The sequence below is a fragment of the Megascapheus bottae genome, chromosome 1 (genome assembly GCF_031878675.1).
Source record: "Megascapheus bottae isolate mThoBot1 chromosome 1, mThoBot2.hap1, whole genome shotgun sequence".
Classification (NCBI taxonomy): domain Eukaryota; kingdom Metazoa; phylum Chordata; class Mammalia; order Rodentia; family Geomyidae; genus Megascapheus; species Megascapheus bottae.
This window is the reverse complement of record NC_143509.1, coordinates 44206295-44223371: the sequence shown is the minus strand read 5'-3', so window position 1 is coordinate 44223371 and position 17077 is coordinate 44206295. Positions and strand designations below refer to the sequence as shown.

The 17077-nt window shown below is 42.9% G+C and overlaps 1 protein-coding gene across 1 annotated transcript in view; it reads left to right on the top strand.

The window, feature by feature from the left end:
- The first annotated feature begins 7203 nt into the window (after nt 1-7203).
- Nucleotides 7204-17077, top strand: part of C1H3orf70 (chromosome 1 C3orf70 homolog) — a 60274-nt gene continuing 50400 nt past the window's right edge. Inside the window, exon 1 of the mRNA XM_090343262.1 lies at nt 7204-7399. Coding sequence (XP_090199388.1) covers nt 7204-7399 — 196 coding nt within the window. The remainder of the gene's footprint in view (nt 7400-17077) is intronic.

The following is a 17077-nucleotide window of genomic DNA, read 5'->3' as shown; positions in this document are numbered from 1 at the left end:
TCTCGTAGACTTTCCTGCATGGGCTGGCTTCAAACTGTGATCCTCAGATCTCAGCCTCCTGAGCACGATTACAGGAGAGCCACCAGCGCCCAGCCCAGGTCTGATTTTTCTTGACTATATAAAGATGGTCTTTGAAAGCACCCATCCAAAAGACCACACAGACAGTCATGTACCGTGAAAGGAGTTTATTCTGGTAGGGACTGGACAGGCTAGCTCTCACCTGATAGTTCTGTGCAAGGTTGTATTTATTTATTGGTTTGGGGACTGGCTCTTGTGAGATGTGAGAGCCAAGTATTCAATTATGGTGGGCTAAGATTTATGAGCACAGCTGCAGGCTACAGATAACATGGGGCTCTGGGAAGTGATTGGGAGGAATGACCAGGGTTGAAGGCCAGTTATGGTTAGGCCTGGCCAGAACAACTGACTTGGAGGAGGGACTGAGGACCCAAGATGGAGGGCACGCTAACAGACTAGCTCTGGTAAAGCTAGTATGGGAAGGCCAAACAGTGAGGAACTGAACCTTTAGTCCATCCCTTCTGCAAGGAGCTAAATCTGGCCAACAACAAGTGAACCCTTAGATGATAATGCAGCAGGGTCACAGCTGCATTACAGCCTTGTGAGGGATGTTGAAGTAGACTATCCAGGCATGCCTGGGTTCTTCACCTAGAAAAGCTGTACGTTGTCTGAATTTGAGGGCAACTTGTTATACAGCAGTAGCTAACTAATCCACAGTTAACCTCAAGAGTCAGTGTGGAAGAGGGCTGGTGGATACTAGTAACTATATGAACTATTCACATGTTTAGAAACAATTTACCATAAATTAACTTTCTCTAGCCTTTTGGTGTCTGAGAAGAAACTACTTTCACTATGTCAACATTTATTTATACTCGAGTTATGTACTAGGGAGATGGTGAATAAGACACAGGCCATGTTCATGACCTCAGGGAGATTTTAATGTGTGATAGAGAAGAGGGAAATGTGTAAAGACATTAGTTCAATGATTCATTCTTATTTTCTTTAAAAAATTTTATTGTTGGGCCGGGAGTTTGGCCTAGTGGTAGAGTGCTTGCCTAGCATGCACGAAGACCTGGGTTCAATTTCTTGATACAACATACATAGAAAAAAGCCAGAAGTGGTGTTGAGGCTCAAGTGGTAGAACTCTAGCCTTGAGAAAATCCAAGGACCATGCTCAGGCCCTGAGCTCAAGCCCAGGACTGGCAAAAAAAAATTATTGTCATTATAAAAATGATGTACAGTTTGACAAGGGAGCCAAAAAAATAGAATGGAAGAAAGACAGCCTCTTCAACAAGTTGTGCTGGCAGAACTGGTTAAGCACCTGCAGAAAACTAAAGCTGGATCCTTCTTTGTCACCTTGCACTAGAATTAACTCCAAATGGATCAAAGACCTGGAGGTAAAAGCTGACACACTGAAAACTCTACAGGAAGGAATAGGAGACACACTAGGCCTCCTTGGCACAGGTTGAAACTTTCTTAATAAAGACCAAGAATCACAACAAATCAGAGAAAGGCTGGATAAGTGGGACTGCATTAAACTGCAGAGCTTTTGTATGGCAAAGGATATAGCTAGTAAACTAATCAGGAAGCCTACAGAATGGGAGAAGATCTTCACCAACCAAACAACGGACAAAGGCCTCATATCTAAAATATATCAACAACTCAAAAAATTGAATCACTCCAAAACTAACCTCCAAAGTAACAACCATCCCATTAAAAGATGGGCCAAAGACTTAAAGAGAGTCTTCTCTGAAGAAGAAACAAAAATGGCCTTTAGACACATGAAGAAATGCTCAACATCTCTGGTCATAAAAGAAATGCAAATCAAAACAACTCTAAGATTCCACCTCACTCCAGCTAGAATGGCCAAGATCAGGAAAACGAATGACAACAGATGCTGGAGGGGATGTGGCCAGGAGGGATTACTACTACACTGTTGGTGGGAGTGCAAACTCGTTCAACCACTATGGAAAGCAGTGTGGCAGTGCCTCAAAAGGCTAAACATAGAACTCCCCTATGACCCAGCAATTCCACTACTTGGCATTTACCCAACCACCCAGAAACAAGGACATACTAAACCCACTAGCACAACAATGTTCATTGCAGCACTATTCACCATAGCAAAGATATGGAACCAACCTAGATGTCCCTCAGTTGATGAGTGGATCAACAAGTTGTGGTATTTGTACACAATGGAATTCTATGCTGCTGTCAGAAAGAATGACATCGCCCCATTTGTTAGGAAATGGAAAGACTTAGAAAAAATCATATTAAGTGAAGTAAGCCAGACTCAAGGGAACTTAGGCTCAATGGTTTCCCTCATTCGTCATAATCAGTAGAAACCTTGGGCTCTACTAGCAGAGATTTGCAATAGAGCAAAATCTTGATACATAAGGCCATATAATGTGAAGCTAATTGAAAGGACCTCCAGGATAGTGAAACAAAAGCCATATAATGAATGATTGTTGTCCTTAATGTACTATGTTGTTTCTCATCTCCTTTGCTGTCCCTTGGTTATCTCATATTGGTATAGTATCTCACTTTGTTATCTGATATATTGAACTTATTTGTATTTGGATATTTGAAATTTAATAGGGAAGGGGGGAAAACCAAGACGAGTGGGGGGTGTGGGGGGGGAGGGAAACGGGTTCCAAGACATGTGAAAGGGTATCAATGTATGTGAATTAATGCACCTTCTATCTGGCAAATATCATGTAACCCTTTTACTAATTACAATAAAAAAATAAAAAATAAATAAAAAATATAAACATATGGTATAACAAAAAAATGATGTACAGAGCAGTTGCAGTTACATAAATCAGGTAATAAGTACATTTTTTCCTTATTTTTTTTTTAAAGTTGAGATAGCAGATATGGAGGGAGAGTGTGTATAAAACATAGTCTGGCTTCATCTGAAAAAGCTTCTTTGAAGAAGTGCACTGCAGGTGAACAGATAGGCTAGGCAGATAGATGAGGATGGAATTTCTTTTGTGTGGGTCCTAGAGCCTATGCTCAATCAAGGCTTGGGCAATGTCCCTGAGATTTTTGCTCAAAGCTAGTACTCTGCCATTCGAGCAACAGCTCCACTTCCAGCTTTTTGGCAGTTAATTAAAGATAAGAGTCCTACAGACTTTCCTGCCTGGGCTGGTTTCAAACCTCTGTTTTCAGATCTCAGCCTCTTGAGTAGCTGGGATTAACAGTGTGAACCACTGGAGCCAGGTGCGAGTGGCATTCTTAAAGGGAAGCTAGAGACGCAGCCAGCAGCTACTGGATAAACTCATCCTCATAACCAAATGATATCCTATTATGTGCTATTGCAAAGTTTATTTCTCTCTATGTATACACACATATATATGTATGTATATGTGTATATATGTATGTATGTATACATATATATGTATGTATACATATATATGTATATATGTGTATATATGTATATATACATGAAGTAAGGGAAGACTCTGACTAAATAAATTACTTTGTTCTCACAGGCATCCTAGTGCCTAACCAGCTGACTTCAAATGCCTAGAGGAGAGACAAGCCATCCTTTGAATTACTGATACTCCATGTTCTTTAAACCCATTAGGGTTGTTGGTATTATTTTTCTGCTATTTCCTCTCCTGCTCTCATGACTCAGTTGTCTAACAGTGTTAAGTATATTCACAGGGCTTCAGGCCTTTGTGACAATAGTCCACTTGTAGACGCTGGCCTTTTAATAAATGCTCCCAATTAGACCTCTCAAAATGTGGCTTCTCTGTTGCTCACCTACTGGATTTACCTTACAACGTTAATAGATTTATCAATGAGACTATGTGATGTCTGGAATTTAAAATATTCCATTGGCATGCTAGAAACTAGTGGCTCACATCTGTAATCCTAGCTATCCAGGAAGCTGAGACCAAGGTTCAAGGCCATCCTGGGCAGAAAAAGCTGAGATTCTTATCTCCAATCAATCAGCAAAAGGATGGAAGTGGAGATATGGCTCTAGTGGCATATAGTGCCAGCCTTGACCAAAAATCTAAGGGAGAGGATTAGGTTCTGAGTTCCAGCCCCCAGGACCAGCACATGTGCACATACATACATGTACACACACATACACACACACAAATAGCAGTAATCCAGTGGGATGGGGAGGAGGGATCAGGAATGGTGTGAAGCTACCAACAAAGCAAGATTTTCTTTTTGTTTAAGTAGTTGTACAAAGGAGTTACCATTTAATAAATCAGTTTATAACTACACTGTGCATTATTCTATGTCACCCCTCTCATTACTCTCCCTATCTCTCCCAACCCAATCCCTACCTCAGTTTTCTCAATTTCATAGATTGAATTTTATAATTGCATTCTTCCATGCCTTCCTCTTTTCAACCATCTACCCTTCCCCTATGACCTCCTCCTCTCCATCTTTCTTTTCTTTTTAATTCTTTTTTTTATTGTAATTAGTAAAAGGGTTACATGATATTTGCCAGATAGAAGGTGCATTAATTCACATACATTGATACCCTTTCACATGTCTTGGTACCCATTTCCCTCCCCCCCCCACACCCCCCTCTCCATCTTTCAAGTGCCAGTTTTCCGGTATTCATTTTGTTGGATTGAGTTTTTCTCAATCCATTTGAATTCTCCCCTGTAAATACCATATTTCAGTAAAAACATTTGTGTACACTTATATACAATCCCATAGTGAAACAAAATTTTCTAAATGAATTAATATGTGTTAAAACCAGGTGATAGGTTCAGGGTTCCTTTCTATTATTCTGTCTACTTTGGTATAAGTTAATTTTTTTAAACAAAACTTTCAAAATTATATAGTGATAACCCATTGGAGAGCTGTGTGTTTGTGCTTACCTCCTCCTGCTCTGTACCAGACAATAGAAGTCAGGAACTTCTTCACGGCTAGAGGATGAGATGTGTACCACAGACTAGAAAACTTCCCAGCTTCCAACTGTGTGGCTAACCTAAACTGGCCATCTGGGAATGTTACCTTGCTTATGGCTAACATGATGAATTACATCTTTTTTCATGTTCATTTTTCACTCCTTGAGATGGTCAATTTCATCTTTAGTGGAATCTTATAACATGGTTCACCCTAGAGTAAAAGCCAGTGGAAGCTTTCCTGAAGGGATTCTGTTATTAGACCTTCTTTGATATATGAGGGAGCATAAAATTGGCGGAGAAAAATACAGTAGAACAGTTGGCAATCCAATTTGTTAAAAGTATTTGGGGGGAGGTTGGATTGATGCAGTAATAAGATAGCATGCATTCTTTGATTTTCTCTTCCTTTTGCTTAAGTTATTCTAAGCTAGGTTAGAATATGAGTTTAACAGCAGGGATGTGCGGAATTTATGAGTCAGGGTTGTACTTCTTTTGGATTTAGGGGAGCAGCAGATGGGAAGGAAGGTGAAGAGATAATGCCTCATATATACAACTGTTTCAATGTGAGGTTAATGGGGAATGGGTTAGATCCAGCCATTTCTTGAAAATAATTTTTGCTGCCAAATGGAGTCTCTCTCTCCAGCCCCTAGTAAATGAAGATTTTGCTACAGGCAGACATATGCAAATCACATTTCCCTTCCAAAGCCAAGGTTAAATAAAAGGGGAAATTATGAAAGATTGCTTAGAGCAGCACTGGTTTTCAGGGCTTGAAGATGAATATTGTTCTTTCAAATTCAGGGTGAGTCAACCATTAGGGCAAAACAGGAAAGGAATAAAGTGAAGGAGGAAGGGGCCCTGGGCATAAACATGTGCCAGTACAGCATTTGTGTTGAAAGGCTTTGTTGTTCTCTGAACCTCCGTAATTACAGGCATCTTTCTGTGCCCTGAGAAGTGTTTGGCAAATAAGGAGAGGCTGTCCCCTCCTTTTCTCTGTTCCAGGCTGGGATCTGGCATGGTTGCAGGGAAACACCAATTCCCAGTAGGGCTCCCTGGGAGCAAATGCTTTGTTTTCTCTTCTCTGAATCCAGCCCGGGTCCTTTTTCTGTAGCAGAGCCTGGCATGGAAAATCTATTTGGAGCAACTTGCCGCCAGGAGGGGAATACTAGCCAATTCTATGGGGGAAGTGGCAGTCACCATCCACACCAGTCACACTGGCTAACTAGGGTGGGCATAAACACTGAAAGGCGGACAGACATTAAGACGCATCTGCATGCCCACACTTGAGTCACTTCCATCCATAGGTACCACGCACATGGTCACCATGCCAGGCACACCCACCTGCAACATGCAGGCACACTCTGCAACAACCATACCCACACAGATGCAGTCTACAACTAACTCCACCCATGTAACCCAACCACATAGGCATCGCATGCACTCAACCATATGCACTGTCCGCTCACTCCATGACTCATACACATACATCCTATGTACACGAATACACTTCATTATGCACTCGCCCTCCCCCGAATCATGGCAAGTGTAACACACCCAACAATCCAGACCCCACCACACATACTCTAGTTAAGCAGGCAGGCAGGCAGATGCGCACACACGCCACAACCCAGCTGCTCTCGGTCCCCTGGGAGCCAGGGGCAGCCGCCCCCCTCCCGCCTAGGTGCGCGCCCCCAGGGACACCCCCTTCCTTGGGAGGCCTACGGGCGGGGGGGGAAGTGAGCCGCGAGCTCGGCAGGCGGTGTCTGCGTGTTAGAAAACCCTGGTGAAAGAAGCGCGAAGCAGCCCACGGAAAAGCTCCAGGCGCGGGGGCCGGGCACGCGGAGGACACAGCTCTCGAGCGCGTGCCCGCGAGCGTCAGTTCCCCAGGCGTCGCCCGCTCGCCTGTGAGCTGAGCGCGTGCCCGCGCTGCGCCGCCCCGGCGTCTCCAGGGAGGTCTGGGTACCTCGGGGCGCGCGCGCGAGGAGCTCACCTTGCAGAGCGGCGGCGACGCCGACCACTGCGCTCGCGGACGCGCTGGGAGGAGGCCGGGCGCGCGCGGCGAGGCGCGTGCGAGTGCGCGCGGGACGCGGCGGCGACCGGGGGCGGGGGAGCGGAGCCCTTCGCCCCGCCCCGGCGCTGCGCCCGCGCGGGGCGGCTCCTCCGCCAGTCTGGGACCGCCGAGCTCCCGCCGCCTGCGCCTCCGCTGCGCGCCGCCCGCCCGCGCCGCGCCCCGCGTGTGTCACCGGCTCGCGCGCCGCCTGCCCAAGCGCCGCTCCTCCCGGGCTCCGGGCCTCGGCTCCGCGCGGACCTCGAGGAGATGAGTGCAGCCGCGGCGTCGGCGCCCGAGCGCGGCTGGAAGAGCGAGAAAGTGGACGAGGCGCAGGCCCTGGCGCGGAGCTGCGCCGCCCGCCGACCCGACTTCCAGCCGTGCGACGGGCTGTCCATCTGCGCCACGCACAGCCACGGCAAGTGCTTCAAGCTGCACTGGTGCTGTCACCTAGGATGGTGTCACTGTAAGTCCCGCTCCGTGCGGCCCGCCGCGCTCCCGGGGCGTCCGGGACTGCGCGCTTGGCCGGGGCCGCGGCGCCGCAGGCCGGGGTCGCGCCGGGCTCCGTCCACCCGAGCTGCCCTAGCGCGTGACGCCTAGCGCTGGCGCTGCCTCGGCAACCGGAGGAGATCCCCGGGGGTGGCGGGGGGGGGGGGCCCTGGCTGCCACAAAACGGGAGCTCCCGGTGCCGGGGAAGCCCGAGTCCCCTTTTCCTCTTCTTATCTTTGGACCCCGAAACATCAGGCAGTGGGAGAGACACTGGGGCCGGCTGTGGTGACGCCGGGGAGGGGAAGCCTTGCGCCGGGTCCGGAGGCTCCGTGCAGGCATCTCTTGAACTTCTCTTCATTTGTAAGAAAGAAGAAGCCCTGGGAAGTGAAGTCGTGGTCCACTTGATGTGTTTGAGTTGAGCAAAGCGCCCAAGTGTGAGAGGTTGCTTGCAGAAGTTAAACGGAGCAGTTTTGGAGGTTGGACGCCTTCCATACCCAACCCAGGTGCAGTCTTTAGAGCCATTGTGTGCACCTGCAAGTACTACAAAATAAAGTGAGGGTAAGCGTAACTGGCCGTGATCTCATGCAGAAAAGCTGGAACTAAACGGTCTAGGCCCCTTCTATTTATTCTGCGATTTAAAAAAAAATAGATTACATTTAAGCAGCCATTTAATCAAAATTCCACAATTAGATTAGTTCGTGGCATTTGGCCTACTCTGATGAATCATTTCGCTTTTCAGGAATATAAAGTTAGTTCCCACATAGTCTTGTAGTAGAGAGTTTGGAGACCAATTTTCCAAGTGGTTTTAAGTTAAATTACTTTTTCCTTGTGAGAAGAAAATGGCTCTCGTACAGAGATGCAGTATGGAACAAATTCTTAAAAATCGAACGCAATTGAATATTTTTATTTGTGAGTTAAAGGGTAGTGAGTTCTTGTATTTTCTTTGCAAATTCAAGGCATGTGGGATAAGCAGTGATGTTTTTATGTTTCATACATTGATGTATTCTTTTCTTTCTAATTCTCATTCTTCCTGTGCTCAGGCCTGATCCCATTTAGAAAGCTGAGAACAGTGTACAGAATTAAAAGTAATAACTGAAAACTTGGGGTCCTGAAGAACACAGTAGCATATGTTAGTGAAGCCTGTTTCCTGGGCAAGCATAGATCATAGTATGGAACGTGAGGAAGGTCAAGTATAGTCCAGATGAATATTTATTTTAGCAGTATCCCTTAGGAGAACACTGTTACTGATGGGAACTTTACTGTCTAATAAAATTGCTTTTTACTTCCCCAGCCTTTCTCATAAAGAGCTGACTCAGTTGCTTTTTACCTTTTTTCTCCTGGTACTATTTGTACCTAATGACATCATATAGACAATCCAATTCTTTTTCAGCCCTTGATTGTTTCTGCTCTTCAGATATGCATATCTGAATATAGACATAGGCATTTCTTGCAGTCAGGGATTATCTTCTCTCTGTATCCATGGACATTTCCAGAAGGAAACAGGTTTTCCTGAAACATATTTAAACTTCATGTTCATTGAATGACTGCACCAAGATTGCCAGCATTTTTCTCTGAAGCCATTGTTTAGAACTCTTTATAAGTTCCATTCCCCTTCCCTCTCCTTTCATAGGATGGTATCCAGGCTCTGAAGCATTCTGGTTCTTCTTCTAAACATGTGCCAATGGTAGGGTTTTGTGAACATTGTTCTGGAAAGGTAGACATTATCCCACTAAATATTCTAGAGAAAAATGCAACTGTTACTACATCCCACCTTTAAGATAGTGCTGATGTTGCTAGGGCTCCATTGCTTTTCCTGGTATCCACTTCTCATTGCACTGGGCTTACAGTTAATTAAGCCATCAAACAGGTTTTTTTTTTTTATTGCAGCAATTAAATACCATCTTGCCATTTCAACGTGATAGGAGTATTTTTGGACACAGTACTGATCCCTTGGGTATTTTCCCCAAATTTCATTTCAGGAGATTTAGCCTGTTTTTCTGACTTACTGTTTTTTTAAAATTCTGGCAAATGTATTTCTGTGTGTGTGTGTGTATGTGTATGTGTGTATGTGCACATGTGCACTCACACTCATATCTGTGTTATGCAGATGTATTAGTTATTTCCAAAAAAAATCTTACGATACATATATTAGGTGCCAATGGTACCAAATCTTTGTTCAAGTTATTGATAAAGCAGATGAATAGAAGATCACATATAGATTCCTAAAGCCTCCTGGTAGAACCGCCTTTGAATATGATGACAACTGAATAATGAATACTCGTTGGTTAAAGTTGTCCACACAGTTACCTGTTTGCCCAAGTGTACAATTATCCATCTGTATTTTTCATGTCCTTGTCACTATTAAGGAAAACTTGGAAAAACATTTTCTTGACATTCTACTAACAGGACTTTTACTGCTTTTTTTTAAAAAAATTCATGATCTAGCTATATAAATATACTCTTAAAACAAAAAGGTAACAGATTATATAATGTAACTCAGGTTATTTCCACAAGTACTTACTGTTTTCTAAGTGTTTGAAAGAATCAGAATTTAGAAAAGGGGTGATGTCAAATGTGCTAGATTGTTGATGATAGTTCTTTCTGGTTGTTTGGTCAGACCAACTTTCATTCTTTTTTCAAGGTTTCTTCTTGGTTCTGGGTCTGCTTGCTGTACTTGCAGTGGTTCAGGGATCTCATGCATGAGCTGCTGTCATGTTTGAAGCTGCCAGATGCTTCTATTGCTGTCATCTCACTTGGCTGATCATTATTAAGTCTTTCCACCTATTATACCCAAGTGACATTTTTATTTTTTATTTTTTTTTGCCAGTCCTGGGGTTTGAACTTAGGGCCTGGGCACTGCCCTTGGACACATTTTTGCTCAAGGTTAGTGCTCTGCTACTTGAGCCACAGCACCACTTATGGCTTTTTCTGTGTATGTGATACAAGAAATCAAACCCAGTGCTTAGTGTATGCTCAGTGAGCACTCTACCATTAGGCTATGTTCCTAGCTCTCCAAGTAGCATTATTCTTTTTTCTTTTTTTTTTTTTTCTTTGTCGGTCATGGAGCTTGAACTCTGGGCCTAGGCACTGTCCCTGAGCTTTCAGCTCAAGGCTACAGCCTACTCCTGGGCCTGGGCATTATCCTAGAGATCTTTAGCTCAAGACTACCGCCTTACCCCTGGAGCCACAGTGCCATTTCCTGTTTTCTAGTGATTAATTGGAGACAAGAGTCTGATGGACTTTAGTGCCTTGGCTGGCTTTGAATTTCCATCCTCACATTTCAGCCTCCTGAGTAGCTAGGAACACAGGCATGAGCCACTGTGCTGAATTCCAAGTAGCATTATTCTTGAGGGGAAACAGAGTTAACATATTCGAGACTCATTTTCTTTTCTCCTTTTCAAATTTTTTTGGGGGGGCGTCGGTTGTGGAGCTTGAACTCTGGACATGGGTGCTGTCCCTAAGCTCTTCAGCTCAACGCTTTTGCGCTACCACTTTTAGCCACAGTGCTACTTCTGGTTTTCAGGTGCTTAATTGGAGATAAGAGTCTCCCGAACTTTGATGCCCAGGCTGGCTTTGAACCAAGATCCTCAGATCTCAGACTTCTGAATAGGATTACAGACATGAGCCACTGGCACCTGGAAAGAATCATTTTCTTTGACACCAGTAGAACATATTACAGCTTAACAGAATTCCTTTTATTTTGTTGCACATAGCTTGAGCATCTTTTCTTTATGAGACTTTGTGTATGTGTGTGTGCGTGCACGTGTGCGCGCGTGCATGTGAGTGGGTGTGTGCATGCACATATGCACCAGTACCAAGGCTTGAAACTTAGGGCCTCATACTCTCATTTGGTCTTTTTGGTCAACACTGGCACTTGACTACTTGAATGACATCTCCACTTCGAATGAGATACTTGTGTGTGAGTCAGTCAATCCGTCAATCAGCTAGTCCTGGGCCTTGAACTCAGGACATGGTTGCTGTTCTTGAGCTTTATTGGTCAAGGTTAGTGCTCTGCCACTTGAGCTACAGCTCAGCTTCCAGATTTTTGGTGGTTAATTGGAAGTAAGAGTCTCATGGACTTCCTACTCAAGCAGGTTTTGAACACTACTCAGATCTTAGGCTCCTGAGTAGCTAAGGGTTCAGACTTTAACCGCCAGCACCTGGAAAAATGAGACATGTTTATATCATGTCTGACAAGACAGACATGAATACAGCTGGGTCCTGTCCTTTGAGAAGAATCTAAGGGCAGGATCCATGGTGTTTTCTTGAAAAGTCATAAGTGATGAAAAGGTAAGATTGGTTTCCTCATGAAAGCTGCAAATACTAAAAAGAAAAGCATCCCTTCTTACCATAAAGGCAGATACAGCTGGGCATTGGTTAAAGTTGAACTTTTTGTAGAAAAGGCAGATCATCACAGAAGAAATTTGGTTGGCAGAGACAGACCAGTGTGTAGATCTGAGGTAAAAATCTATAGGCTTGAGTAAACTTGGAGAGGAAAGAACAGGAAAATTATTAAGGATCACTTCTAGACTTCTAAGTTTCTGCCTTGTGCAGCTTAGATGAATGAAAATGAAGTAGGATTATGAAGAAAATCATTAAACTAGGTTTGGATCTACTGAATTTAAACCATTCATAGTATTGAGTGGGCAGTTAGATATGGGAATCTATAGAACTCAGAGGAGAAGCCTAGTCTAGAAGTAATGTAGAAATCATAATATAGAAGCTATTTATAGATGATTGTTCTAGGCAAGGAAAAGTATGAGATTGCCAAGAGAGAGATGCTAACTGAAGAAAATCCTAGGTTTTTCAATTTTTTCTTTTGCCAGTCCTGGGGCTAGACTCAGGGCCTGGGCACTGGTCCTTGAACACTTTTTGCTGAAGGCTAGTGCTTTGCCACTTGAGCTACTGTACCACTTCCAGCTTTTTCTGTATATGTGGTACTGAGGAATCCGTGCATCCTAGGCAAGCACTCTACCATTAGGTTACGCTCCTGGCTCATAGGCGTTTCTTTTCTTTTTTTTTTTTTTCGCCAGTCCTAGGGCTTGAACTCAGGGCCTGAGCATTGTCCTTGGGTTTTCTCAAGGCTACAGCTCTACCACTTGAGCGACAGCACCACTTCCGGCTTTTTTCTATGTATGTGGTACTGAGGAATTGAACCTGGGTCTTCGTGCATGCTAGGCAAGCTCTCTACCACTAAGCCAAACTCCCGACCCATAGACTTTGCTTTTATAATACTAGTGTTCCGAGAGTTGATACAGGAACATAAGCTGCCAGCTAAGAGCTGTCTAGAGAAGAAAATATGAAAGGTGATGACTGAAGGCCAAGGGGAATGAGTGACTGAAGAAAGAGTACTAAGATGGAACCAATTCTGTGGGTTATTTTTTAGACATTGGTAACAGTAGTAGTGACTTTCTTTATTATTAAAGAAATACTAGTAGTGATTATTATTAAAGAAGGTAGAAGATTTATGCTTGGAGCAAAGCTCTTAGACATAAGAAATTCTTCAATGCAAAATGGGAGTAGAATACTAGGAGCCAAGAAGTAGGACACAGAGATGATTGTTTTAATATTTATTCAGTGATTTTTTGTGCCAGAGTAAGATGGTTATGCTAGATACTAATCACAAATGATGTACTAGTCATTATGTCCATTTTAGAGTTGAGAAAAAGACCTAATGAAGTTAGTAACAAAAACAAAAAGAAGTAGCTTTCCATGGCACCTAACAAGGAGTGGAGCCTGGATTTGTATCCAGGTATGCATAATTCCGATTCTGGGAGCCGGACTTGGGATCATCATTAGTACAGCAGAGCAGTTGAATGAACTGATCCATCAGAGCTCAGTTCCGCCGAACCAGTGATGAGGAAAATGTTGAAGAACTGGACAAGTGGTACCAATTGCATAGCGAAATACAGAGAATGAGAGCTCTCAAGACATCATTGGATATGTTGGAGGCATTATGAAAGAAAAAGTGAAGAGAAGGTGACAGGTGGAGTTGAGTGGGTGTAAGTGGTATGATGGAGGTGCCACCAGCAGAACTCAAAGCTCCATTTTCTTTAGAAGGAATCTTAAAAGATGTCTGTTTCTTTTAGGTTGAAAGGAGAAAGAGTGGGACTTGGTGTCCTCTAATAGATGGTATTAGCATATCTAAAGAAAGATTGACACTACAGAATATGGATTGGAGGCATGAAAAAGTAGGAAAAAAGGGGAGTCAGAGGGGCAGAATGTGTTAATATTTTCCAAAACTGTTTAGAGAAGGTGGTAACGCTGCCTACGGATGCACTCCAGTCCTTCTGGCCAGGCTGTTGCAGACATTTTTGGTTCCAGTTTGGCTTCCTATTTATACCTTCCTTTTGCAGACAAAAGGAGCTGATTAGAGAATTCAGCTGTCAGGACCTTAGGGAAAGCACACTCCTTTGGGTTACGTCAGTTAACACTGTAGTTTTTTGTGTTATTCTATTTGTTCTGTTTCTCTGCTGCTTTGATACAACTGATTCTCAGGAAATGAATAGTCAAGTCCAGACTACCATAGGAGAATGTTGGCTGGTTTTCTTAAACCTTAATTCAGTCATATTGTAGCAATGTCTATAGATTCTGTATTCAGGAAAATTCAGAAAAATTGTCACTGAAGCCCAGACAGAAAAAGAAAGGAAGGAAAGGATAGAGGGAGGGCGAAAGGAAGGGAGGGAGGGAGAAAGGAAGGAAGGAAGACAGAAAGAAAGGAAGGAAGAGAGGGAGAAGTGGAAGGAAGGAGAGAAAGAAAGGAAATTAAAAAGAAAGAATACTAGTAAATGAAGATTATCTGGATTATAAGAGAATGGCATAGTTTGCGGTGAGCTTCTTCATAGTTCTTCCAGAGATAGAGAAAGCTGGTAAGTGTCTCTCCATCCATCTAACTGGTGCATCAGTCATGGGTGCGCAACCTCAGCGGTAGCAGCACATACAGTACTTGTTAGCAGGACAGTTGTAATCTTTTGGATGTTGTGGTTTGACTATGGCATGTCCCTCACAGGCTCATGTGTTGATCACTTGGCCTCCAGTTAGTGACGCTTTATGGTAGGTTTGTGAAAACTGAGAGTTGAGATCTCTCCTAAGGAACTAGGTTGCTGGGGAATGTGTCTGAAGGCTGTACTGGAGACCCTATCCCAGTCTTACTTTCTACCTTCTGTCTGCCATGCCTTCATAAGGATAAACTAAATCTTTTGAGACCATAATCAGATCTTTCCTCCTGTAAGTTGTTCTTAAGGTATTTTGTCATAGTGATGGGAAAAGTAACAAATACAGATGTGTTAGTAATTCAATAATCATTATAACCTTTGCGGTAAATACTTCTACCTGTCTTCACTTTTCCATGAGGAAATTTGCCTAAGGATATTCCAAGCCAATAGCCAACAAGGCTTTCTCTTCCACTCAGGATATGATGACAGTGGATTCAGCTATTTAAAATTCTGTCGGGAACAAACAGAAATTAAGTGAATAAGTAAAATGAGAATGTTTTCTGATTTTAAGAGATCGGCAGTGATAGGGAAGGGGGGAAAACCAAGACGGGTGTGGGGGGGGGAGGGAAATGGGTACCAAGACATGTGAAAGGGTATCAATGTATGTGAATTAGTGCACCTTCTATCTGGCAAATATCATGTAACCCTTTTCCTAATTACAATAAAAACTAAATAAATTTAAAAAAAAAGAGATTGGTGCACCTTCTATCTGGCAAATATCATGTAACCCTTTTCCTAATTACAATAAAAAATAAATTAAAAAAAAGTAAAAAAAAAAGAGATCGGCAGTTCTATGCATTGTAAAATTTTATTTTCTATAAAAATTTAGTGTGCATGTGCGCACGCATGTGTGTGTATGTATGTATGTGTGTATGTGCTGGGGTTGGTCATAGGGCTTGAACTCAGAGCCTAGGTGCTGTCCCTGAGTGCTTTTGCTCGAGGCCAGCACTCTACCACTTATATCAGAATGCCACTTCCAGTTTTTGAGTGGTTAATTGGAGATGAGTCCTACAGGGACATTTCTGCTGGGCCTGGCTTTGAACCATGATCCTCCACCTCAGCCTCTTGAATAGCTTGGATTATAGGCATGAACTACCAGTGCCTGGCTCTGCGATACCCTTTGTGTATTTCTTTTTGTTTGTTTGTTTGATTTTGGTGCCAGTTCTGGGACTTGAACTCAGGGCCTGAGCACTGTCTTTGGACTTTTCTCAAAGCTAGAGCTCTACCACTTGAGCCTCAGCACCACTTCTGGCTTTTTCTATGCATGTGGTACTAAGGAATCAAATGTGGGTCTTCATGCATGCTAGCCAAGCATTCTACCACTAGCCCAAACTCCCAGCCCCATTTTGTGTATTTCTTAATGACATCTCAAGAGAACAACAGCTCAAGCTACAGAATATTAGTTTGTTTTAATACGGCTAATTGTTAGGATATAAACTGTGAAGTGCTGCATGATAAGCATGCATTTTTCATTGTTAGAAATTGTTTTTCCATCCTTTCTTGCTAAGCCTATGTTTGTCAGTGAGTTTTGTTTTTGAAGGCAGTAGGCAGGAGACACCAACAGTGTGGCTTGTTTCTATGGTTATTTGGTTTTGTTTTGAGATAAGGTCTCACTAAGTATTACATGATGGTCTTGAACTTCTGGCTTTTATTGAGTAGTTTATTGGACTTTCCTGTGTGGGCTGGCTTCAAACAGTGATCCTCAGATCTCAGCCTTTTGAGTAGCTAGGATTGCAGGTGTGAGCCACCAGTGTCTGGCAGAGGTTACTTTTTGTTCATGGGTTACAGTTTTTCTCCCCTCTCTTCACTTGTCCTGAATTCAAGATATGTAAAACATCTGTAGGAGTAAGTATATTTCTATCACAGGGATACCAGTTTTGATGATTTTCCTAGACTTCTATGATAAGAAGATTTAAACTTTGTCTCCTGAACCCTGAGCTTCAGAAGGCTATAGTTAAAAAGCTAAAGTTTATCCAACTAAAGAAACATCATGTTCACTTTTTTACACATCTACTAAACTTCTGCCATTTATATTACTTTATTTGCACCAGTCCTGGGACTTGAACCCAGGGCCAGGCCACTGTCCCATTGCTTTTTTACTCAAGGTTAGTGCTCTACTACTTAAGCCATAGTTCTACTTTTTTTTAAATTTTTGGTTGTTAATTGGATATAATAATAGTCTCCGATTAAGCTAGCTTTGAACTCTGATCCTCAGATCTCAGCATCTTGAATAGCCAGGAATATAGGGACGAGCTACTGGCATCCAGCTGTTTATTTTTTGCTAACTATTCTTTACTTATTTTTGTCAGTTCATTAACATAAGGCAGAATATTAATTTCTCTGCATTTTTTGTCTCAGCAGGAAGGTTAGTCAGGTGTCCTAGTATACCATATGGTCAGAAACAATTCTTAGAATTTCTACTATGAAGCATGTCCATTTTAAACTTGTTTCGGTGCTTTTATGTAACAACATGAACCATAAATACATGTGTTTGTGGATTAGTATTATAAGAGGCAGTAACTATATATCTCTTAATGCTCTTTTGAACCAGTCATACATCAACTTCAGGCAAACTGTTATAATAAGACATTATCACTTGGTTAACTTGTTGAGTCTAAGCACTTCCACTCAAAACACAGGAGGAATTGCTACCTGTTATG